At 47.3% G+C, this 24,094-nt stretch overlaps 1 protein-coding gene across 7 annotated transcripts in view; it reads right to left on the minus strand.

Annotated features, from left to right (window-relative positions):
* Nucleotides 1–24,094, minus strand: part of TBX4 (T-box transcription factor 4) — a 118,261-nt gene that overhangs the window by 55,752 nt on the left and 38,415 nt on the right. For 4 of the 7 annotated variants that reach the window (XM_065573046.1, XM_065573045.1, XM_065573048.1 and 1 more), the window contains one exon: nt 12,786–12,873. In XM_065573046.1, the coding sequence (XP_065429118.1) occupies nt 12,786–12,797 (12 nt within the window). In that variant the 5' untranslated portion in view covers nt 12,798–12,873. Of the gene's footprint in view, nt 1–2,491; nt 2,720–3,435; nt 3,656–7,087; nt 7,338–12,785; nt 12,874–24,094 lie in introns of those variants that run through there. The other 3 variants (XM_065573049.1, XM_024099719.3, XM_024099717.3) reach the window with 3 other exon arrangements.

The raw sequence follows: 24,094 nt of genomic DNA on the forward strand, positions 1-24,094 counted from the left end.
TTGGAACAAGTCAGTTCTTTAAATTTAATGTCTGTAATTAAATACACAAGATCCGAGCTCGCATTTTAAATATGGTTTGGTCTCGACTTTAGAAAGCAATCCCGTTCCCTACGCCAATCTAGCCCTTGTACTGATCATTGAAACTTTCCCCCAACTGAACGCTTTCCTATTTCCCATTGCTGTCTTGGGTCTCGGTTTTGCCCCGTGGGAAATAAATCTGACCCATTTATTTATTATTGCCAGTAACAGCATCAAGCTACTCTTCATCTGCTCTGTTTTATGCCTCACCAATCTGCAAACGTTTAAACACCGTCCCATGGATTTCAAGCGCGGAGACACAAACTCGTAACAAAAAGTAGGAATTCGCAACCTAGGGACAGAGAAGCGGGAGGGATCCTACCAGGCAGGGAACAGCCTGCAATATTTCTGCTACTCTCCAAATCACAGCCAGAGAATCCATAACCCCCAACGCACTGAACTCCCTTCAAATATCAGGGGGGAGGAATTAAGGCACCCACAGCTTCATAAATAAATAGATCTCCCCCTTGCACAAAACCTAGGAATGGAAAGGAGGGAGGATTGTATTCCTCGCGCGCCGAGACATTTTAAATGTGGAACTTGTACGAATGACAGCGAAACGGCTGCTATTTTCGTAGGCAAGAAATCCTGCGATTTTTAACTGCGAAAATTAGCGCTTTGTCGATAACCTGTTTACAGCTTTTTGGAGCGCAAGACAAGACTGGAAACAGCGCTCTGTGAACCTGGGGATGCCGCTAAAGGAGAAGAGTTGTATCTAGACAATTGCGGGGAAGGGGAGAAAGCAGCCAGGCCAGGTTAAATCAATGCGCACTACAAACCCAAACGCGCATACCAGACAGTCCCGGATACCTAGTCACTTCTTGCCCGTCTGTCAAGAAGAAGCTCCCCACGGACATATACTAGGAGGGGGAAGGACATTTCTCACCCCAGAACCAGCTTCTAAGCAGCTATTAACTCGATATGCGGGGATTTGTCTCCATGGAGTTGCGCTACGTTTGTATTAAAATAACAGGCTCGTTTTTCTATTCCAGTGGGTCTGGGGCAGTTTCCCAATTCCAGCCTGACCCCCCCGGGAGGCAAAAGTACCGGTCCCTCTGTCTCCATCCAACAAATCACCTGGGAATAGGTCAAAGCTCTCAACGCATCCGGAGCGCAGGCTAGCAACAAACCCCACTCGTGCGTCCCGACAGCCACATCTCTGCCCCGCTTGTCTTACCGCAGGGGACTTGAAGCTGCTTCGGGTACCCCCAGCACTGACTGAATGTACACCAGGCTGCAGATTGCGGGTCCTGCGTGCACACACAAACCCAGGCCGTGAGGCCAAACAGCGCTTTGTACCCGTGCCAGCGAGCCCCGTCCCCTGGCCAGGCCAGGAAAAAGCTCCCCGCGCTATTAAAACGCGTCTTCACTAGCAGCCGTAGGGTTGAGTGAGCGGCTCATCGCAAACCTCGGGGGAAACCGGCGATCATCAGACGCCTGCTGGTGCCGGGACTTTATTCCCCTCCACAACTCTAGTTCTCGGGGTAATTGTTTTTTCTTTTTTTCCTGTGCAGAGCTGGTTAGAGGTAAAGAATCACCTGATTACTAGTCATTAGAATAGCGCACACGCCTCATGTCAGCTCCAAGCAACACCAGACCTCAGTCCTCCCTTAGGGCCAGAAACTGCGCCTAAAACACTCCTCGAGGCTTTTCTCTTGTCAGTTATCAGTGAACACGTACAGCTAGAGATGGGGTTGGAGGAACAATTCGAAGTAACTGAGACCCCATCGCCCCAGGCGGCTCTATAGAAACCCGGCTCGCTGCTGCTGGCCTTTTTAATCACGCTGGCCAAGCCAACAGCCCCCCCCCCCCCATTAACCTGTTCAGCAATTTTTATTCCTTTCCGCAGAGAAAAAAAATCAACCCAGGGGCCGCCTCAGAAGGGCCCAACGAGCTCTGCTCGAGGCTTGAACTCATCTGTCGCCAGGGCCGAGATCTAACGGTAAAAGGGCCCCAGAAAGGCCGGTGCGCAGTGGGGAAAGCGGCGCAGAAACAAGGCTCCAAGGGGCCCTCGCCTCGCGGCGCAGAGCCCGAGCTCACGGGAGCCCCTCGGTGGGCAGGGGGGGGCGCATCCGGCCGGACACGAAGGGGTGCAAAGGGGAGCTCGGTATTTAAAGGAGTCCCAAGAGAACAAGCCCTCCCCCGCTTCCCCGGGCTGGCCGAGGTGGTGTCGCGCAGTGCGGACCCATCCGTGGTTTTAACAGGGTCCCCGGGCTGGGGCTGCCCTAAGATCGCTTACAAACAACCTGCGGCTAAGGCCCTTTCTCCCACCCCCACCCCAGGGCTTAGGCAAATCGCCTCTCGCCCTGCTGCACGGAAGGGCCTGGAGCAGTTGCCGGGGGCGGGGGATTTGAACACCTCCTGGGTGTCCGGCCCAGCTGGGATCTTTGCAGGGAGAGTCCGGGGCACTTACACTGATCGCCGGGGGGGCAGGAGCTCAGGCTGCGGCTGGGGGAGGGGGATCTTCACACTTCGCCTTAATTTGGCGGCTGCTGCCTTAAAAGCATCCAAAGGGGGGGGTGCATCCTGCAGCCCCCCCGGGGCTCGGTTCGGGCTCCGCTTCGGCTACTCAGGGGAGCTCGAGCTCACTGGCTGCTGCCGGCGGCACCGTCCCCATTCCACGGATTCACTTGCCCTTGATCTTCTCGAAAAAAGTGTTCCATCAAGATCCAGTTTGGGGCCTTTCGCCTCCCTCCCTCTCCCCCCTCCCTCTCCCTTCCCCTGCGGCGCTGACGTTGCTGCTGTCAATCAGCCCTGAAGAGATCAATTCCAGCCTGTTCCTGCGGGGGAATATCCCAAACCCCTGCCCCCACCCCCTGCCCCTGCCTCCCCCGCCCAGCAGCCACCTTCTGTCCAGGGCACCTCGGCCCCCAGCCGGGACAGGGCCCCGGCCACCACTGCTCGGAGCCTGCTCCCCAGCTCGTGGGGATGGGGCTCCAGGCACGTCCTGGTTTAGATTAGTGCCTCTGGGAAGCCCTGGAGCGGGATGCAAACAGCTCCGGGCACACGCTACAGGCGGATGGGCCTTCGGCCCGCATGCACCGGGGCAGGAGGAACAGGACGAGTTTAAAGGCGGGGGGACGAGCTGAGGCTCTCACCCCCTTCCAGTCACAAGTCCAGCAACCCCTAAAACATCCAGACCCGCTCCCCCCTCCCTACCAGCCTGCCCCCCCCTCCATCCCTCCTAAGAGTCAACAAGTGGCTCTGGGGCTTAAATCAAAGTATTTCCAGCTCTCCCCTGGACCAGGCTGCACTTTTCTCTCTTATGAATGACCCGCCCCCCGCCCGAATTCCAGTCTCACCCCAAACAGGCCCCGTTGCCTTGACCCTGAGCTCTAGTGCTAGGAAGAGACTCACATTTTCCAGGCATAGCAGGTACAGAGCGGGCTGGGCTGGGCGATTCCTGCCGCTCTCCAAAGATCCCTCACTTCCTCGCATTGTCCCGGGCAGCGAGCTCCCCTGCAAAGGGACTCTGGCTTCATGGCCTTTTAACGCGGGGCCAGCGGAAGCGTCCGCGTGATGAAACCAGGCAGAGCTGCGCCTGCCTCAGTGGGCAACTTTCTAAAGACACCCACCCAGCCCCCGAGCAGAGCCCAGGCTGAAATGGAGCCCAAAGCCAGGGGCGCGCCTGGAGGGCTGGGGATGGGTGGCTGGCACATGGTGGGGATGGGTTACACAGAAGGCTAGAAGAGGATTTTTAATTATTTTTTAAAAAAAACCCTTTTAAACTAGGCCCGGCTGCAAAAAGTAAATCGACCCTTGGAATTTAATCGTCCCTGTCTCCGACTTGTTGCTCAAGGACTGGATTGATTTCCTAGACACTTACAAATAAAACCAAACCAAATTCACGTCGGCATCCGCTCCCTGGACCCATGTATCCCTTAGCATTAGTGCAGAGGTTTATTCCTCCTTTGCTCGGGGCTCCGCGTTAGCCCAACTATTTCCAGTGCACCATTCTGTGTTCCCCTAATTACTGGGGCTCGCTGGGAGGAGACTCGGGGTTTCCGCAGGAGGGCTGAACGCTGGTTTTCCCAGTCCCACGCAGGGATGGGAACCCCCGCTGGTGAAGAGCAGGAGAGCCCTCCCCATGTTGGAAAAACGTGAAATATGGGTGGTTAGAGAGTGGTGTGGGTTTATTTTAATATAATGGTCGACTGAGAGGGTTAGGAATCGATTCAATCTGGGATTAAAGGGTCAATCTGAAAATTACAGTGGTTAAGGGAGCCCTGTGATTTACTGCATGTGCTGGCAAACTCACAAAATTAATCTCCTCTCTCTCCCCCCCCCCCCTTGCAATAAAACGGCGGTTTTATGCTCCTAACAAACACGGTTGCAGGTTGATGCGTAATATTTAAATATCCAAAATGGGCCTAGACAGGTTGTAATAAGCAACAGCAGACCTCGTGGGCTGCACTCAAAGTTTACAATCGTTTAATGGGGGCGACACTTGGGTACTTGAAACAAGAACGACAAACATGCCCAAAGAGGCATTTTTGATTTTTAAAAAAGGGCAAATGAAACGCAAATCTATAAATTTAGGGGCACAAAGGTTAACGCCAACATTAAAAAAAATGGAAATATGGTTTGAGATTCAAGTCTGAACAATGACGGGGTTCTTTAGTGCCAAGGGCCATATATCAGGACACAAAGGAAACTATTCAGTTAGTGCCAAACGTCATTAAACGGCCCGGCATCGAGACTGTAATAAATACAGATGGGGGAGGCGGTGGAATGCCCTCCGCGGACGGAGATTGTCCCGTTGCGAATGTTCGCAACTTCAAAGGACCCAGGGTGCGAGGAATGTTCGATTCCTGCCCTCGGGACACGGAGCAAGACCCGGGCATACGACTGACAGCTCTAGTTACCCGGCTGAGTTTAGCTCTAAAGTCTGCAGGGACAAAAGGGTCTTTTCCCTTTAAACCCGACCCGTTTTTGCAGCGAGATTTACACTCCAGGTTCCTTCCTCACAACCCATTTTCTTCTCCCTCCCCCCCCCCACCATCTCGTTTTAAATAATTGAAATAGCCAGAATTTCTTGCAGCCTGGATTGGGCTCTCCAATTAGTTCTTGGGATATTACTCCCAAGAAGTCGGCTACAAACCGCTACCACCCAAAGTACAGACAGCCCAGCTCCCGGGAGCTCCCAAAAGGTACAAAGAGTCCAATTCCCCTCTGCCTAAAAATTAAAATGTGGAGCCCTGACCTCTTACTTTATCCTCAAGTGATCAAAGTTTAGGAGCAATATTTAAGCAGAAGTCCTGTTTGAAAATCAATGAGAGCTCTGCCTACAAATCAATGGCACAGTAAAGCCCCCAATATTCGCAATAGAGCATGAAAATTTGCGTATTTGAACTCTGAGTCAAATTTCTGAAGTCTACGGCGTGAAAAAAGGAAATATTAACACATTTAAAAAGTGGTAATTTAGACAAACTTTGATTTTTCATCCAAATTGGTATTTCTCCCTCTCACTCAAACTCGCCAGAATGTGTTAATTCACATCACCTGAATTATTATATTATTTTTAACACGACATGGTCCACAGTTGTGCATTCGGCCCCGGATATCCCAGAAAGGAAGGGGAAGGATTTAGATGAGAAAAAGAAATTCACGGTGAATACATTCTCGTACAAAAATTCCTGTTCTAATTTTATCAGCTGAGCAGAATAATGTGGCAAACAAACAAAACAAAACAAAACAAAAAAATCCCGCATGTCTATGAAGCGAAGGGAAAACTCCACGCGGGTTCTTCTAGACCATTACATCCACCCGCCCCCATCCCTCTGCCTTTCGACCATTCATCTACCTTCTCAGCAGAGTTCATAAAAGAGAATAAATTATTAAAAAGGCAAAAATGCCTCAGTCCAAGCCCCAAATCTTTGCCGTGCGTGTGTGGAGGAGAGTTGGGGGGGGGGGAGAAAAGGGGAAAATATAGATCTAGTGGCAAGTAACAGCGGCTAGAGGAGCGATTATTTATTTTGAAAGAAAAATAATTCCCCCTCCTCCTTTCGTGTAAGGAGTGGAGTATATTCCAATTTTAGAAGGGGGGGGGGGAGAAAAACATCTTTGGGGCTTTATCCGAACGGCAGCTGGATTAGAATATTAAAACCCACTCTGTTTAAAGAGTTTTCTAACGCCTTGTCTGTGACTGAAATCCCAGGCTGCGGGTTAATCGGGGACTTGCGATGTCCTCGAATTAAAACACATGCATCAGTCAAATCCCACACACCGGATTTCACTGTGCTGCTGGATGGTTAAAAAAGTGCAAACATCACTATGAATTTTCTCTGGCAAATTACTTCTTAATTGTTTATTTTTATTTTCTGACAACTAACACCTCACCTAGCTTTCCCCCCCCCCCGCCAAAAAAAAAAATACACCTAGAAAAGTTTGCTCTTTATTTTCCATCACAAATTAAATCCAACGGAGAAGAGAGAGTTCAGAAGAATAAATTCCTATATATTTATGGATGGCCACTGATTCTGGTTTGTTTTTTAGGTAGCTGAGGTTTACGGCTTAATTAAACTTAATCCGTCTTCTGAGTTTGTAAAACAAAACAAAACTGTACCCCCAAGTATTTATAAATTGACCGGTTAACGGAATATATATAACGTGCAATAGACATATGCATATTTACCCAGATACACAATACACATGAGCTATACACACAAAAACATGTGTTTATTATAACTATATGTGCACAGGTAATATATATGTAAATATGTCTATAGATCGGTTTGTGTCTGTCTATATAGAACATACACACAACCCCACATCAGATCCTATTATACACAACTGTGAGATCCAAGTCTAGTCTTGTAGGTACAAACAATGCACACAACAACTATGTAAATTCGTACTAAATTCGCCACAAACTCGATGCATTTATTATTTCAGGCTGTTCATATTGAATTATTTGGTTAAAAACACATACACCTCCACATCCTCTCAGTGGCTGTTCCTTCATCAATAAAGTAAATTGCTCAGGAATAAAGAATAAGAATTCTCTTACCAGTCGCGTTTGCTTGTCCTAGCTGGACTCCAAGTTCGCCTTTTTTTTCCTCCCCCCCCAAAAAATCTTAATTTGCAAAATGGACTCTATGGCGGAGTACTCAGGGTTTTAAAAAGACAGTGTCATAAAACTACTGATTCTTTATGGGGCAAGATTTTTATCAGGGTTTTCTTGAAAGTGAATTTAAACCCAAACTCACTCCCACCGTCACGTGGTGCAGAAATTGGGAACAGGAGCAGAATAAAAACTAAACTGGGGTCAACCTCTTAATGAACCATTTTCCCACTCCTAAAAAAAAAAAAAAATGGCCAGAGCAGGCCAATGTGATGTGAAACAAGGCAGAAGAAGCAGCTTTCCCATGTCTGGTAAGAATTCCCGGAAGACAATGCAGAAAACCAATAGGAATGGAAGATGGACCTTCTCTGCTTTATTACCTGTTAATATCAGAGAGAGAGAGGGCGAAATGCAGACGAGAATAACGCTTAACTAGGAATCTGGGAGCGAACAGGTGATCGTTCTGCAGTTCAAGCGAAGGGGTTGGGGCATATTTGGTATCCCAGAGACGGAAAAGCAAAAAAGCAAAACCCACAGCAACCCAGTTCCCTGAAGCAGAGCAAACACGTGGGCTGCTTTCTGTCATTTACACACGAACTTCACAATAATTACCCGCCACTTCGATCTCTCAATAGGGCAAGTTGCAGATATGTTGGGAAGAAAGAAGACTACCGATGTCAGTTTAAGGTGCCCCCTCCCGCCCAAAGAGTGTTGATTAACGTTTTGCTCCATTTTTTTTTTAATGAGTTGAATAAAGGATTTTGATTTTTAGATGAATCCTTTGGCAAGATTTGGTTCTAAAGTCTAGTTAGAGGAGAGGGGGGGCTGCGTGTTTTGTTGCTGGGGTCTCCTCGCGACTAAAGAACAAAGGACTAGTATTCAGAACCTGACCCGGCTAGAGTTTGAGGTTTGCTTTTGGGAGCGGTCTGGGAATTGTTTTGCCAGCGATCAGACTTTTGTGGATAACGTTGGATTTTGGATGGGCCGAGAGGGGCTTTATTTTTCCTGAGCTACTTCAGATGTGTGCGCGCCCTACGAAAGGAGAACTGACTTCGCTTGGTTAACGCGGCCTGCTTTACTCGCGGCCGGTTAGGATTTTCTCTAGGGTGCTTTGTGTGCTCACAGCCCAGTGTGTACGTGTATTGCTTTTACACACACTGCACACGGGCTTGTTGCAGTGGGTTAGACAGCTGATGGCTGTTGTGTTTCAGCATTTTGCCTCCTTATAGTGTAGGAAGGTGCATGATTCGATTTACACAGAGACACACGCGGCACGTCCCTTATGGGCCCAAACCATTTCGATAAACTCTATTCAAGCAGATGGGGGGGGGAGGGGTAAATAACCTGGCCCAGACCCATGGATTGGGCCTGGAAAGTTCTGGGATCCAGGAGGGCAAAACCCACCAGCCCCTCTGCAGCTCTGCTTTCACCACGAAGGGAGACTTCCCCAAACTTCCACTTGCACATTTTTGTCCCCTCTCCAGATTTCACACCTCCAGGGCTGAGTTTACCAGCTTCTCCCGCGGGCCAGGCCGGGCCGGGGTGAGACCCCTCTGGCGGAACGGGGCTAGGGCTGATGGCTGGAGACGCCGGACTCAACATCAAGGTGAATCGACTATCGCTTTTATTTTTTAACAAATAAAGGGATCCACCGAATTTCTGGGCCCCGTTTTTTGCCAGCGCCGGAGACCCCAAGAGAACAGTTGACATTTTCTCTGCTCTCCAGACAGGTCATTACAGGCATTTTTGAAAGAATCCGAATCAAACGGGAGATGGGGGCGGGGGGAAGAGGGGAGAAAACATCCAACCGACCCGCTTCTAGGAAAGGGAAAGCAAAGGACTCCGGCTTTAAGTCCAAAGGAACCAGCCCCGTCCACCTAACGCGATTTTTATACATTTGTCAACACACATTTGACTGCAAAACCGTTTGCAAAATTCAGAGCAGATCTGGCAGCGCTCTGGTGCTCGCGGCCCAGCCTCATCGCTAGTCAATGTACCCAAGGGGGGTAGGTAAGAAGCAACTTTTTGTCTTCCCTTCGCACCCCCCGTTCAATAATTAGCCACATCGCTAATTGGGAAAAAAAGAAGGACTTGAATACGGGGCTGTTTCCTGCCTGTGGGTCTCCTGTCCTGTGCACATTTAAGTACCACTTTGCAAAGCTGCACTCGGCCAGAGAAGAACAGTACCGGCTTCTGCCCAGCTCTGGTTCCCACGGCTGCATCGAGTGGGGGTTTAATTAAGGGGGCGTTTTATTTTTCGTGTTAGAGCCTGTTTTGTTATTGCATCTTCGCCGGGCAAACCGATTGCAAAGCTGCTGCTAATGTTACAAATTATGGAAACGCCAAAATTAAAATTAGGACTTCCCCCCCCCCCCCCCCTACACACACGAGGGAGCAAAAATTCAATGTGCCGTAAGCCTCCTCTTCTTGGGCCGGGAGACATCAGGGCTGTTACTCAGAAGAGACTAAATTCTGCAATCCAACCTTTTTAATTTTCCAATGCAATAGAATTCCTTCTGAATTTCTTTTATGGTCTGCTAAGGGCACCTCGAAGGCAGCAAGAAGATATACAATCATCTTGGAGCAATTAACATCATTTAGCATTAGGAAGGAATTGTCATGACTCTGAACTCTGCTGTACAGTGATTTTGTACGGTATAAATCTTGGCTTTACAATAAATCTGAGCGCGCTCCTTGGAGCACGTGTGAGAGGGTCTCTCCCGCCTGCAATTGACACGGACGATGAAAACACACTGACCCTTCGAATCGCCCTTGATTTAGAAAAATCTAACGACATCCGAGCAAAGATGCCCCAACATCTTCATTTAGATCCGCTAACTACCTCTCGGTCCGATCCCAATAAAATAAAATCATTTAAAAGAAGGGAGACACATTCGTCTCTAATTTCATGCTGGTTGATTGATTGTATTTTCTCTTCTATTTTAAGAGCATATTTATATTGTTGATTTTATTTTTATAGCAATACATGGCTACAAATATCTTCCTATTGATTCATCGGTTTGGAATTCTTCCTTTCTCGTTTGCTTTAGGCCCCGGCACGAGCAGACGGGCTTTAAGCAGTTAAAATACGAGCCTAAGGACTTTTTTTTTTCTTTAAGTATTTTTAAAAAGTGAAACCATGCATGCTATGTAAACACAGAAAGTGAGTGCGTACAAAAACTGTCAGCCCTCACCCCTTTGAACTTTCCCCTTCAGATTTCTAGGGAAGGATTTGGAAAATTAGCTGAAAATAATTCTTTGAGAGGCCTGCCAAAGAACTATTGTCGATATGAGGCTCAGAGTTATCGATACCACGTTGGTCAGTGATTTCCCTCCCCCCAGACCCAAACCCTCTCTTGTAAAGACCGGTGGAAGAAAAAAAAAGATCAGAATGTGATCTTTAATTTAGAGTCCCGTTTTGATCTTCGCTACACCCAATCCGGAGTAACTCCGGTTAAGGAGATGGGGTTCACAGCAGCGTACCCGAGTTCAAGGATTTGAATCCAAATCTTTGGAATGGTCAATCCAGCATTTGAAAAGAAATTGACTTGTGCCGTCGAATGCTCTCAGCAGCAGGAAAGGGACTCTCTCATTGTAACTGAACTCGGTCATATAGTTATTTCATTTGGTAAAAAGAAGTGACCCAAAAGAGATGACGGTTCTTTTTTTAAAAAAAATGTTACAGTCATAGCCGGGATATTAATGAACTTCCCTGTGGGAATTTTATTTAGGCTTCAAATGGCTTGAAAATACATTTGATTCAATGATACCCAAGTTATAGATGGAAAGACTCGGTATTCCTTTAGAGGGTGGGGGGGCCTCTTTCAAAGACTTCCCAGGACATTTTTGTAATTAAGAGGGATGGGAAATGGAACAAAAAAAAAAAACCCCACTAATTTCACATTATGTAGTTTTGTTGACATTTTATATCACACAGACACACACATACATTTTACTGCTGCTCTATGGCTTAATGCAAACTTCATTCCGAAAACACAGAGTAGCTCTTTGAAATGACAAATCTAGTTAAGTACATAACGTATCCTGTGGGTACACTGTGTACCTGATTTGATCTTTGTACAATTATTCAGCCAATGGAAAAAAAGTGGTTGGAAGTTATTTTTAAAGCATGGTTCTGAATCGCAGGTTACAACAGCGCAAGGAATTGTTAAACACATTAAGATTTAATTGTTTTCAAACAAACACACACACACACACACACACACACACCCCGCCCTATCATGTCTGAAGTGTCAGCAGAACCTTTGTATGTTTTTAGAAGGCTCCAGCAATTTACTCCGAGATTCTGAAACACCCTGACTGTCATCGCTCGTTAGATAAAGTGTTAGATACACAAAGCTAGCGCGGATCTTTCATTGCTCATCATCACGGAGTTAAAGGAGCAGAGAAGGTGGAGGGTAAGTCATTCTTCCAGGGACAGACATTCAAAATCACTCATCACTGTGCCTGATCTTCTTCATCTTTGGCCTCAAACACTGGCGATTAATAAAAACGCAGCGTTGCCTTTCTTTAATAGTTACATTTACACTTAGTCTTTGGGAATGGAAAAATAAATAGGATCAAGTCTGCCAGTTACCTGCTGTGAGGTTTTTAATATTTTTCAAGATGTGGCATTTAGCATTTGCGTTGAGAACTGTGACGCAGCCCCCCCCCCTGCTTCTTTCCCCCAAAGAAATCCTCTACAAATGCCCTCCAGATTATGGAACTACAAAGCACTAAATACAACAGAAATTCCTGCTTAAAGATCTCACTAGTTTCTGAAGTGAGATAGTCTCTCTCAATAGCTGCTCACCAAAGGTGCCCACACTGGATCAAATTCTGCCCTGGCTACACTCAGTGGCAAAACTCCCATTGTTCCTAGATTCTGAAGCCAGAAGGGACCACGGCTCATCCAGTCGGACCTCTGCAAACCAAACCACATGCCAGAGAACGTCTCTGAAACCACTGGGGGAGTTGAAGGTACACAGGTGAAACAAAATTTACCCACTTATCCTTTGGGGAATATGGAGTTCAGGATAGGTTCGTTTATCCACTTCTTTCCCAGCCCCGAAATAATTCCGGTTTGAACTAGAGCAAGTCTTTTAGAAAACATCCAATCTTCATTGAAAAATAGTCAGTGAGGGAGAATCCACCACAACCTGGGGTCACCCTTGTCATCAGAAAGATCAGGATTTGCTCCCTTGTATAAACTAATGAAAATATTTGGGTAAAATCCTGCCATTTTCACTCAGACAAAACTCTCCAGGCTCCCCTCACCTCACACCACGGACTCCCTTGACTTCCAATTTACGCCACTGTACGGGAGAAGAGGATCAGGGTTTATTGCCTGGTCTCTAATCCCAACTGAAAACAACAGACCCGAGCCTCCACTGGTGTAAGTTAGCTTCATGAACCCTTAATGGAACCTCTATTTATGCCACCGAGATTCTGGCCCAGTGGGAGTTTGGAATGGTAAGAACCGAACGAAGGTTGCAGATTTTGGTTGGTAACAGCGATCCAAAGATAGAATGGTGGTACAGGATTATTTATTCATTCAGATGGAATTACACCGGGTTTAAATTGAGATTCCAATACTAATAACTTGGTAACCTGCTTAATTTATACCATACAAGGGCTTCCATACCTCGTTGTGCATAGCAGCTGGGGCATATTTCTTTACTCGTCTATTCCTCCGTTAGTTTTGCCAGCAATAGGTACCAGACATTTCCAGGCTGAAATGTAAAAAGAAACAAAAACAAATCAGAAAGAAATGACAACCGGAAGCATAGATAAATCATATCCAATAAGCAGCTTTCTAATTTCTAGTGTGTATATAAAATATACACCCTACGGCTGTGACCCTGCAAACACTTATGTGAGTAACTTTATGCACAATGGAACTATTCACATACGTAAAAGTTTCACATGGGAGTAAATCTTTGCAGGATCGGAGCCTTCTTTGTATACAGCTAAGGGAATATTTAAATGAATGATTTAGAGCGATTATATACTGACATGTTATTCCATGCAACAACTGCAGCCTCATAACAGTGTGTACTATAACAGGATAATCAAATGAACAAGGATGTTTCTAATTGCTATTGTGTTATTTTGAGGATATTTTATAATTTGATCCATACATATTAAATGTGCATTCTCCAAGTACAATTATTTAGTTCCAAAGTTGGAGGGTGTTCATTTTTGTAGCTTAGCAAATATTTCTCATAAAAATGTGCATGAAAATTCACAGGTCTAGAGATTAAAATAATTTACATCAGAATTTATTTTCATTTTTGAAATTAACAATAGTTTCCCCTGACCACACTGAAGTTATATTCTGATCCTCACTGAATTATTATATTTAATCACTCGTGAGAAAATATTTACATTAAATATTGTGAGTAAACTGGGTAGTTTCAAAATAAGAGAACTCATGGAGAATTTTGAAACAATTTATTCAGGAAGGAAAAGCCTAGCGATCGTTACACTGGTGAATGTCAAATTTAGGTAGTCCTTTGTTAGAAATATGTAATCGTAGGCCCGATTCATGAAGATATGCACCAGAAAAATCTTGTGGATCTGCCGGATATTTAGTGTTACATTTTTACTGTGCATATAAACTGAAAACTATAGTTTATTGGGCTGCAAGACTGGGCAGATAGAAATAGACAAACACATGGGAACATCTTTTAGTAGCCTTAAAATTTAGTGCCCTTTAGGCACTTGATAATTTCCATGGGACTTATCCACACACACATTAACGACCACAGATTCACAACGCTCCTGAAATGAAATCAAAATGATGTTGCTGTCTAGAAATGTCACTCCAGATCCTGACATTGCTGCAACTCATGTTCAGCATCCTCTGGTGCGGCTACAGCTTAAGGCAGGTCAATGGGTCTCTCCTCTGGGCAGGGGAGGAATCATAGGTTGAGGTATGCTGTAGGCTCAAGCATTGTTGAGTTAGCAATTCCTGAATGGAGCAGCCCTTAAGGGATATACAGCTAGTGCAGTGACTTCCGGAGTCATTAAGAAAAAGCTTGACGCTCAAAAAGGTTGATTGCTGCACATGGAGGAAAGGGGGAGTGGATATAGCAAATCACTCAACTCCAGGGTAGTGGAGGGGCTTAGCGAAGCCATCATGTGACAGGAGGAAGACTCAGAAAACCTTTAGCTTAAGCTTCTCTCGGGTGTGGGGGATATGGGAAGACACAGGAATTGCATCCACCCCACAAGTGACAACAACTTGCAAGTATCAGAGGGGTACCCGTGTTAGTCTGAATCTGTAAAAAGCAACAGAGGGTCCTGTGGCACCTTTGAGACTAACAGAAGTACTGGGAGCATAAGCTTTCGTGGGTAAGAACCTCACTTCTTCAGATGCAAGATTCTTGCATCTGAAGAAGTGAGGTTCTTACCCACGAAAGCTTATGCTCCCAGTACTTCTTTTAGTCTCAAAGGTGCCACAGGACCCTCTGTTGCTTTTAACAACTTGCAAGTCGCTCCTCAGCGCGCATAATTTTTGCATTGGTTCCAGAAACAGTCCTTTGGAACACCGCTTCCACAATGCTGACATCTCACAAACTGGACCATTCCAGATCAGTAACTCGACTGGCCTGACAAGTTACAGGAGTCTCGCCAGCCTCCACTACAAAACAAAACGAGAAGCTTCCAAACCTTGCGCTGTTGACCCAGTTCAAGAAATCTGTTTCAAGCATTGGAGAACCAGAACCAAAAAGTTATTCTAAGCTTCACTGCCTGGAAGAAAATGCACATGTTACCATATGGTAACCGTAATACTTTAGCACAACAATGAGGTGCAAACAATGCAAGATAACAGGACTATGGGCCAGTTTATAACCTCACTTATTACTTTATTATTTGTGTTATAATAGCACCTAGAGGCCTCTAACTGAGGCCCCATAGTGCTAGGCGCTGTACATACACAGAGTAAAAGACCATCCCTGCCCTGAAGAATTTATAATCTAAATACACAAGACAGGCTATAGGGTGGGAGGGGAAACATGGACACAGTGAGATGAAGTGACTCGCCCAAGGTCACAGAGCAGATCGGTGGCAGAGGGCGGAAGAGACCCATAGTCAGAGTCCCAGTCCAGTGTCTTATTTTCTGGACTACGTTGCCTCAGTTCCACCTGCCCAGCCCTGCATTGTGTAACCCAGAGCAGAATTCGGCCCTGAATTTCAGCAAATGGCCTAAATTTAACGCTCTGACCAAACATGAAAGCCAGACAGGCTCTAGAGTCACTATTTTAGGTTAATCAAAAGTACAGTTAAAAAAATCCCTGTTCTTGTATGCTCCAACGCCTTCAAGACCGACATTTCTGCATGTCCCAACATGCGCTTTGGTATCCCACCCTCGCTCGGGATCTTGCCATTCAAACAAGTGCCCAGCCTTGACACCTACTCAAAGAGAAACATCTCCCACGTAGCCTCTTGCCAGTTACATGGGTTCTTTAATCTGCAGTTCGTGGGCTTTTTCCAGATTCTTTGCTCTCCAGCTTTGACCACTCTACAGAGAAATGGCCGCCTTCTCCTAACAGGTGAGCCAGCCAGAGACTCCAACTTATCCGTTTTGGCAGGACCAGTCTCCTTGCACGCCGCAGGCTGGCAGAGCTGGTCTCAGTCTCACCCCAGAGAAAGACTGGAGGGTCTTACTCCAACTTAGTGATGAGCAGCACACAGAAAAGAACAATATTGTCCTTTCTTCCAGTTACCCTGGCATGTATTCCTGTCCCCTTTTTGCCAGCATTAGGATAGATTCTTCACTTCATTCTGGAGGTGCAAATGAGGGGGGAGGGTGGGAGAAAGACCATGAACAAATAAGAAGCATCCTCCAGGAACACTGGATTTAAAACAATAGACGCTGCCCAGAATGGACACGTAACATCGTTATATGGAACATAAAGAGGAAAGCCCTGTCTGGGCATTAGTTATTGCTCACAAATCTCCAACCACAAAATAAATATTTGATATCAAAACTTTCATAATGTGAGTCTTATAGACTCAAGGATAATCTAAAATGAGTTTGATTTTAAAAGGAAGGAGGGAAGAGAGAGGAAGAGGTGCGGTTGTGTAATGAAAACTGCTCTGGTTGCTGACCTCAGACATGCCTTCCTGGTCTTGAAGACAGAGAGGGAGGTACAAAGCCTCTTCCAGATACCAAGGGCTACAGAGGAGTTGGTCCTCACACCACCAGCGGCCAGCTACAGTGAAGGGACAGAAAAGAGGCCAGAGGTTGATGAATGGGAGGAATAGGAAGAAACAGAAATCCCTAGAGAGGTTTAGAAGCAAGGGCAATTGTGAAGGGGACCCTGAAATGAATGGAGGTCCAAGAGAGTTGTTTGAAGAGGGGGCAATGCCGTCGGGTTTCTTTGTCCATCTGACAAAGCAGGAAGCACTTTTTGGTACACACGGGAGCCATACAAAGGCGGATGGGGCAGTAGGTAAGATGTGAGGAGATAAGGGGCATGGACAACAATACCTGCCTCAGGGCGTCTGAAAGGCAGTGCACTCTGCCAAGCCACCCTGCCAATAATGTCTTCTGAAGTTAAAGATGGTCGAGCTAAAATCCCATCCGGGTTGCTTGATCAAGTCATTGATACAAGTCTCATTCAATATGGTGTTGATTTTCCAGACATCAGGACGTCACTATTTCTTGGGTGCGTTTCCTGAGGACTTCATACTTCCTTCACTTCCCCTTTAGGATCTCTGTCTGTCGGCTATCTCCTTGAGTCCCAGTACAATTCACTCCAGGACTCCATGTGGATGCTCATGGGCAGGAATTGACATTGCCAGTTGTATTGCATGCTCTGTCAACAAGGCCTTTCCTGGTTCCACATCAGCAGGTTCTCAGGATGAAGCCTCCCCTCTCTTCCCCCCCCCCCCACAAAAGCCAAGTACAAAGAGAGGCGAGGTGCAAATCCAGCCAGATGTAAGCAGTTTTCACCAGGGCTGAAACGCGAGTCCAAAAGGAAACCAGCCTGGGTCTTGAGCTATACCAGAGCTGAAGCAAGGTTGGTGCTTTCACAGAGCTGGACCCTTATTTATACAGGTTCCAGCACTTTCCCCTTATGAATGGAATACCCCCAGCCTCCCAACCTGTCCCAGCAAAGTCAACAGTAATTTAAATTCCTATTGATTTCACTGGTGCAGGCCAGGGTCTTGAAAGAAGAGCTATTCTCCATCTAGAACGTCTTCCTCCCCAATCATAGCTGCTGCGGATCAGAGACCAGAGAGTGAATGCTAATTTTTGGGACCAAGTTTCTGATGATTGTCTCTCTTAGGAAAGGCAAGATGCAGGCGTTGCCACTCCAAATTCCTGTTTTACTCCAGCGGGAGCCTGGGATGCTTATCAAATGGTAGGATCAGACCCACAGGCTGGGAGTTTTCTCCTTGCCACAGAGGACTTTGTTTTGTGTTGGGATCCAAAACTCCCTGCAAGTAACAGGAGGGGAAGGAATGGGAAAAACAGAGGAAGGGGAGTGAGGTAAGTGCTGGAACAGAGGGTTCTTCCTCTCTCACACGTGCACTTTGGTTTAACGAGAGAAGAAAAAGGTGGAGGAGATAAATGAAAGAGTGGTACCAGGAAAGGGGGGGGGGCAGAGATTTCCGTTCAGAATAGGTACAAGCTCACTATTCCTTGGGCCAGAACTCTGCAGGGAATGGTTCTCTAACCTCCATTGAGATAAAGCATCAGCAGTCACAATGGCTTTTCTGCCTGGGACTGGAAACCAAATCAACTCCACAATGAGAAAAGCAGAAGAGATGGCTAGCAGAGCAACCTTGCTAGCTACCACTGACAACACAGGTACGGGTACAAACCAACAGGGTGATGTTTGTGGATGAGTGAGAGTGACTCATCAGACAGACTACAGCAGGGGCGGCTGCTCTTGAGTAACGAACCCGTAGCGCCAGCTGTGGTATCAACAGCTGCATCGTTAAATGTAACAGCAATGAGATGATGCTCCCACATTTCAGAGCGATGCGGCCAGGTTCCTTGCTACCCAGGACGTCCTCCTAGTGACTTTCCCCTGACTTCACTACGAGCAAGATGTGAAAATAAACACAGCATTACAGTTAAAGCAGATTCCCTTGTTTTGGAAAGTCTATTGCGCTGGTCTTTGTTAAAGCCATCAAACCGTTTATTGGGGATTTGCAGCCCTCAGACTAATCCCTAAAAGTTGGACCATAGCACTGGAAATGAACAGCCGTGGGATCTAGTCTTCATTTTGCCCCCGGCTCATGGGGCACCCGTGGACAAGTCACTTCACCCCTCTGTGCTTCAATTTCCCCGTCTGTGAAGTGGAAATAACGTTCACTGACCCAACATGAATATTATCGCCACCATCTATTTAGCACTGTGCAAAACTTTACTTAAACTTTCTTCCTAGGACCCGAGGTCCTGATTTTTCTATCCTTGCACCAACAAACTCCCAGGGAAATCAATGGGCAATTGCAGCTTTCGGACTTTTCAGAGGAAAAAGGCAAAGCAGTAGTTGTTGCAGTAGGCTCAAATCTGGCTAATCAGGATGTGAACACTTGATACTTATTACTGCAGTTACCTTAAAGCCTGGGAAACTAAGGAAGTGCTGCACTGGCATGTTGGCAGCAAATCAAACAAAAGGACATTAATTAGGGCACATCAGGAATAGGAAATTCAATTCAATTAACATTGTCTATGGAGTCTTCCTTGGGCATTTTCAAAAGGGTCTAAGTTTACTGGGTAGAAGGAGAAACGAGGCAGCTGGTGCAGAGGAGAGATTTGTGAGAAGTTAAAAGAATTCGAGCTCTACAAGCTGTAGGTTAAACATTCAGGGGCCTGCTCAGTTCATGCACGTTCCTTTCATTGCAGGCGAATTCGGTGCCCACGGAAGGGAAGGATTTAGGGGTTGGTTTGTCACCAGGCGGAGTTGGGGGCCAGTGCTGCAAACTTGCACTGACAGCTTTGCTGGCGTATCCCCATCCCACATGGACAATCTGCCCTCTTCTGCCACGCCCAGGCAAGTCTCCGGACTGCCTCCGTGTTGTAGAGCGCGTTGGGATAGATAGAACAGGAAGCTTTGGCCCCACCTCCCGTCATCATGGTACCTCCGCCCCTCACAGACTTTTATAAACTTATCCTCACCCCTGTGAGGGAATGAAGCACCATTATCCCCATTTTACGGGCAGAGGAACTAAGTGACTAGTCCAGGTCACGCAGGAAAGCCATGACAAAGCAGGAATGGAAGCTAGGACTCTCAAACCCCAGGACAGCCCCCTAACACCAGATCAGGCTTCCTCTCCGTTCACTAAGGAGTAGGCCGAGGGACCCAAACCTCAAACAAATAAATGTATTTACTCGATTCCACTGTCCTTCTTACCACAGTTGGCAACTGCGCAAAGCTCTCTCTCCTCCCAGTCAGCTCTGGGAAGCAAGGACAAGGACTTGTGAGGAACTCTTGGGTTTGCTGCCCTCATCTTTGCTGACTATTTCAGGAAGTGTCTGATCACATTTCTCTGCAGAGGCTGCAGAAAGAGATTCTGACCCTGAGTGGGGACAGGCCCGGCTGCTGTGAGCACTAGAACAGATCAGCGTCAATGGAACCATCCAAACAATGAAGCTAAGTGAGTTAGATCAGGGACTTGTTTGGCCTTTAACCTATTGCCTTATACAACACAATGGAAGTATCTAGGTAAAATGTGTCCTGTGTATAGGGTTTTGTGCATCAGAAACATGGGCTTCCCCCAGCCATAGCCCCAGTCATCCTCAGACCATGTGGCTGAAACATCACTAGGATGCTCTGGTGCAGAACAAAAGCCGTGTGTTCTTGTCCTGGCCTGATCCTCAAACTCAGCCTGGTGCAGCCGAAGTGGTGCAGGGAGCAGGGTGTGCATATGTAAGGGCACGTGTCTGACACCTTTCCATCCCTCTCCCTGATCTTGGTGCTGTCCAGGGGCGGGGTTGGCCCTCAGGGCTGCTCTGAACTACATCCCAACAGCAATGGTCCCCCAGGGGCCACCTAGTCACACTCCCCAGCACTAAAGAAACCACAGGTTCCTGGTTTGCGTTGCTCCTGGAGGCAAAGCCGCTGGCAGGGTGCAGGATGGGGTGATAAGAGCCGGCCCACAATATCTTACAATCACAAAGCCAGGCATCCTCCAAGCTCCCAAATCACAGTACAAGTTCCATACCCACCCAGCCATGACTTCATCCACCACTGTGGTGCGGCCTCCTCTGGGATGGAATTCAGCAAGTCTAACACTGCACAGCGACACCCCAGGATTGGCTGGGAACTTGAACCTGCCACAGGCAGGCAGAAGGGAATTCCAACCCAAGGAGAAACTTGCCTAGGATGGGTGGAGTTCACTTCCCGAGTTATTCAGAGTGTGCCTTGGGATCTTTAATGAATGCAAGGGGTTAGGGCCAGAACGCAGTACCTTGTCCTCCACCCCGCCCCCTTGAAACACTGCCCACGGTGTGAACCCTGCAAGGTCCTTACAGAAAAGGAAGGCGTGAAAGAGCCGGAGGCGGCCTGCCCTGCTCCTCGGAGGCAGCAGTGAATGGGTCTTGCTTGTTGATGGGGTTGCTATGGTGCAAAGCGAACGCTTGGGTAATGAGCTTGCGGGGAGATAAAATGGGAAACAGGCCTACCCTGGGCAGGCTCTGCTCAGAAACACACTCTTTTTGAGACCAAGGGCCATAAATTGTGTCCTGGAACCAGCAGCGCCTCTCTCCCGGCTAACTGCACGTTTCCCTTCAGTTCGAGTGTCCCGCAGATGAGTTATGAGGAGTTCGGCACTGGAACAGGGAGGTTTACTCAATTGAAACAACATGAAGAAAAAAAAAAAAAAAAAAAAAAGGGCTGTCTTCCCCCCCTGCAAACACTGCACAAAGCTTTCACCAGCCAAGGGCTTTTCTCTCCTCTTGGTCCATTAGTGGTGGCCCAGCCTCGGCAGCCTTGTCTGCAGTTGTTACAGGGCTTGCTCTGTTTATCATTGCACCGTGTTCAACAGAACTCACCTTGACAAGTGTAGCTTGGGGCCCGTTTGCTCGTGGGGGCTCCTCTCGTCTCAGCCAAGGCCCCTTTATGTATTTCTAACAAGTGTCAGTCATTGCATTCTATTCCGCAGCTATTTACCTGTGGCAAGCAGGCAGATGGCTTGACGACAGCTTCAGGAACACCCTGGAGCAGTTGTGGTGATTCTTTAGATCCATTGCTTCCCATTTCATTTCACACATCATGATTTCTAAACCTCAGCCTGCACCTTCTCAGCACGGCTTCCTACCTCCGCTCCTGCAGCCATGTGCATTATCCAACCAGCCAGAGAGCAATGTATGGGCTAGGGGTCTGACCACAGGACCGCGAGGCAGGAACCGCTGAGCTCCTATCCCATCTCTGACACGGACTTCCCTCTGTGGCCTGGGGCAAGTCGTTTGACCTATCTGGGTCTTGGTTTCTCCATCTGCAAAAAGAGAACTACCAGCTATGTCCTCTCCCTCCCTGGCTTCAGGAGGTTACCCCTTAGAAAGCACTTTAAAGAGGTCAAGAGCTAGATAAGTGCCTTTTAGGTGGTGTTATTAGTAATCTTCTTCCACCCTATTTAACTAAATTTTATAGGTATACAAAAATTGTACTCCCATTAATCAGCTAATGTTACATAGACACACACTATCCTCTATTACATGGGAGCAGAACTGTTCAGCTGCGTGTCATAGGACCTTTCCTCTTACTTGCGAAGAGGGATTCTCCTGCTCAACTGGTTGGACCCTGGGACTTTAGAGCAGAAAGATACGAGTTCTTCCCCTGCGCTCACATGGAGTCTGGGGATTTGCCGTGACAGTTCGGAAGTTCATACTCTAGGCCCGGTCACGTCAGCGGCTGCGAGCCTGACAAAGCCACAAGCGGTGGAGAACTCCTTAGGACTGTGCAATCTATTTAGCTGCAGAGGGTCCTGCTGTTCGAGGGGAGGCACAAACCCAGCTGGAGTGCTAGCCCCATTTCTCGTCGGACTCCAGGACCATCCCTCCCCTAGCTCTCCTCTGGAAAGCTGCCCTTTGGCTCCATCCTGGATTTCTGTTCCAGATACGGGCGAAGGGCTGTGGGACCAAAACAGACAAGGGATCAGAGTTGCAGCTGCCAGAAGAGAGAGGGGGGAATGATCCCTCTCCCCCAGCCTTTTGCTGTGTTGTTGACATTTCTCACAAGAAAACTGCAGGAGAGCCCTGCATTGTCCCCCTGGGTTCCCCCAGCTTTTCTCATGTGGTTACCCCTCTGTTTGGAAGGGAGGGTTTGAAGGCAGCTGCTTAAAGGGAGTGCTGCGGACCTGCAGATGCTGATGTCCCCAGTCTCGGATATTAGCGGGGAGCCGAGCGGCTCCCTACACATATTACTTTACAAAGGGCCCTGTGGAATGTAGGGCTGGGTGCTCCATCAAATTCACTCCAATGCTAACAGAGGGCATGGCATGGTTTCCACCCTTAAACTCTGAACCCACTCACTTGTGTGTTTACGTCAAACCCTTCGAACGAGAGCATCAAGCACTTCCAGTACATTTTCGCTTTACTTCCCGGAATGCACCACATTGTTGTTCTACAGAATCCAGGCCCCCGGGTGATAAAAACAAGGAGTATGTTTTTCCAATTAAAACACCAAATGTGTTTTCCTGCCAGTATTTAGCCCAGCCTCATGTATGATGTCTACATTTTAACCTAGAAGAAGCCTCCGGAGGCACTGCAAAATAAATTAATATTCCGCACAGTGGAAAACAGACCCAGATAAATAACTGAATAGCGGAGATTATCTGTTTACTGTATGAAACCTCCACTGTTAGCTCACTCTTAAACGCAGAGCCTCTAAAAATCAAACCCCAAACTTTTCAATTAGTGACACAGCACGAAGTCTCGTGCACCAGGCAGAACTGATTTCAGAATGCAGGTGTTGGCCAGTTCTCCCTTGACCTCAGAGGTGGGATTTGGAAGAGAGTTTACATGCGAGATGTAAAAAACCCGCCCCAACATGCAGCGTCTCCAAGAACGCGTCGTGTAGTGGGCAAGGTTTATAAAGCGGAGGAGGTGCGGCCTACAGCACTTGCATTTACACTCTGAAGCAAGTTCTCCTCTTACAAAGCGCAACCGTATGGCCCCGGAGAGACTAAACAAGGATCGTCAGGTAACATGGTCATGGAACCATTGAGTAAAGACGTCAAGATCTGGATCCCAGAGTCCTTAGGCTTATTCGGCCCTTACTCAAAGGAAGTCCCCCGTACAAACCCTGAAAGTTACTTGGCATTTCCCCAGAGCAGAGAATGGGGAAGGTGGCTCATTGACTACAAGGGGTGATTTGCTTCGTTAAGGACTGCAGAATGTAACTATATTAGCAGCCTGCATTTTACTGCCTGAAGCAGATCCCATGGTGTCTGTAGTTGCTGTCTTGCTCCCAGAGCAGGAGTGGCACAGACAGGAGCTACCACCACTCACTTTCCATCTGCCATTAGACTCTTTGCTCTTTTTATCTGATTGTATTTTTTTAAAGAACACAAAAATAAAAGCGGAGCAAATTACTTTAACTAATTACACAATTGGTTTTCCGCAAACACTTGTTCGGAACTGACTATATCACAGCATATAAGGTGAACCACCGATGACCCAACCTGCAAACCCCCATACCCCTGATGGCTTTACATCCTGCAGATAGTCCCAGGTAAGTCGGTGAGACTGGTCATGTGAGTTAAGTTACTCACATATGGGACTGCGTGCAGAATTAGGCCTTGGGACTCGAACTGGACCGTGAAGATCCTTCTCTTAAGCGTGTGGCTCACCAGTGCGGACTCTTCCAAGAATTTTGTCAAGCAACGTATCCGGTTACCTGTAACTAGTTCATATTTCTTAGGCTTTAACATAAAATATGACTAGCTCTAAGCGTTACAGGAGCAGTTTATGTCAAGAGACAAAACAAG

This window comes from Chrysemys picta, chromosome 19 (assembly GCF_011386835.1).
Source record: "Chrysemys picta bellii isolate R12L10 chromosome 19, ASM1138683v2, whole genome shotgun sequence".
Classification (NCBI taxonomy): Eukaryota; Metazoa; Chordata; order Testudines; family Emydidae; genus Chrysemys; species Chrysemys picta.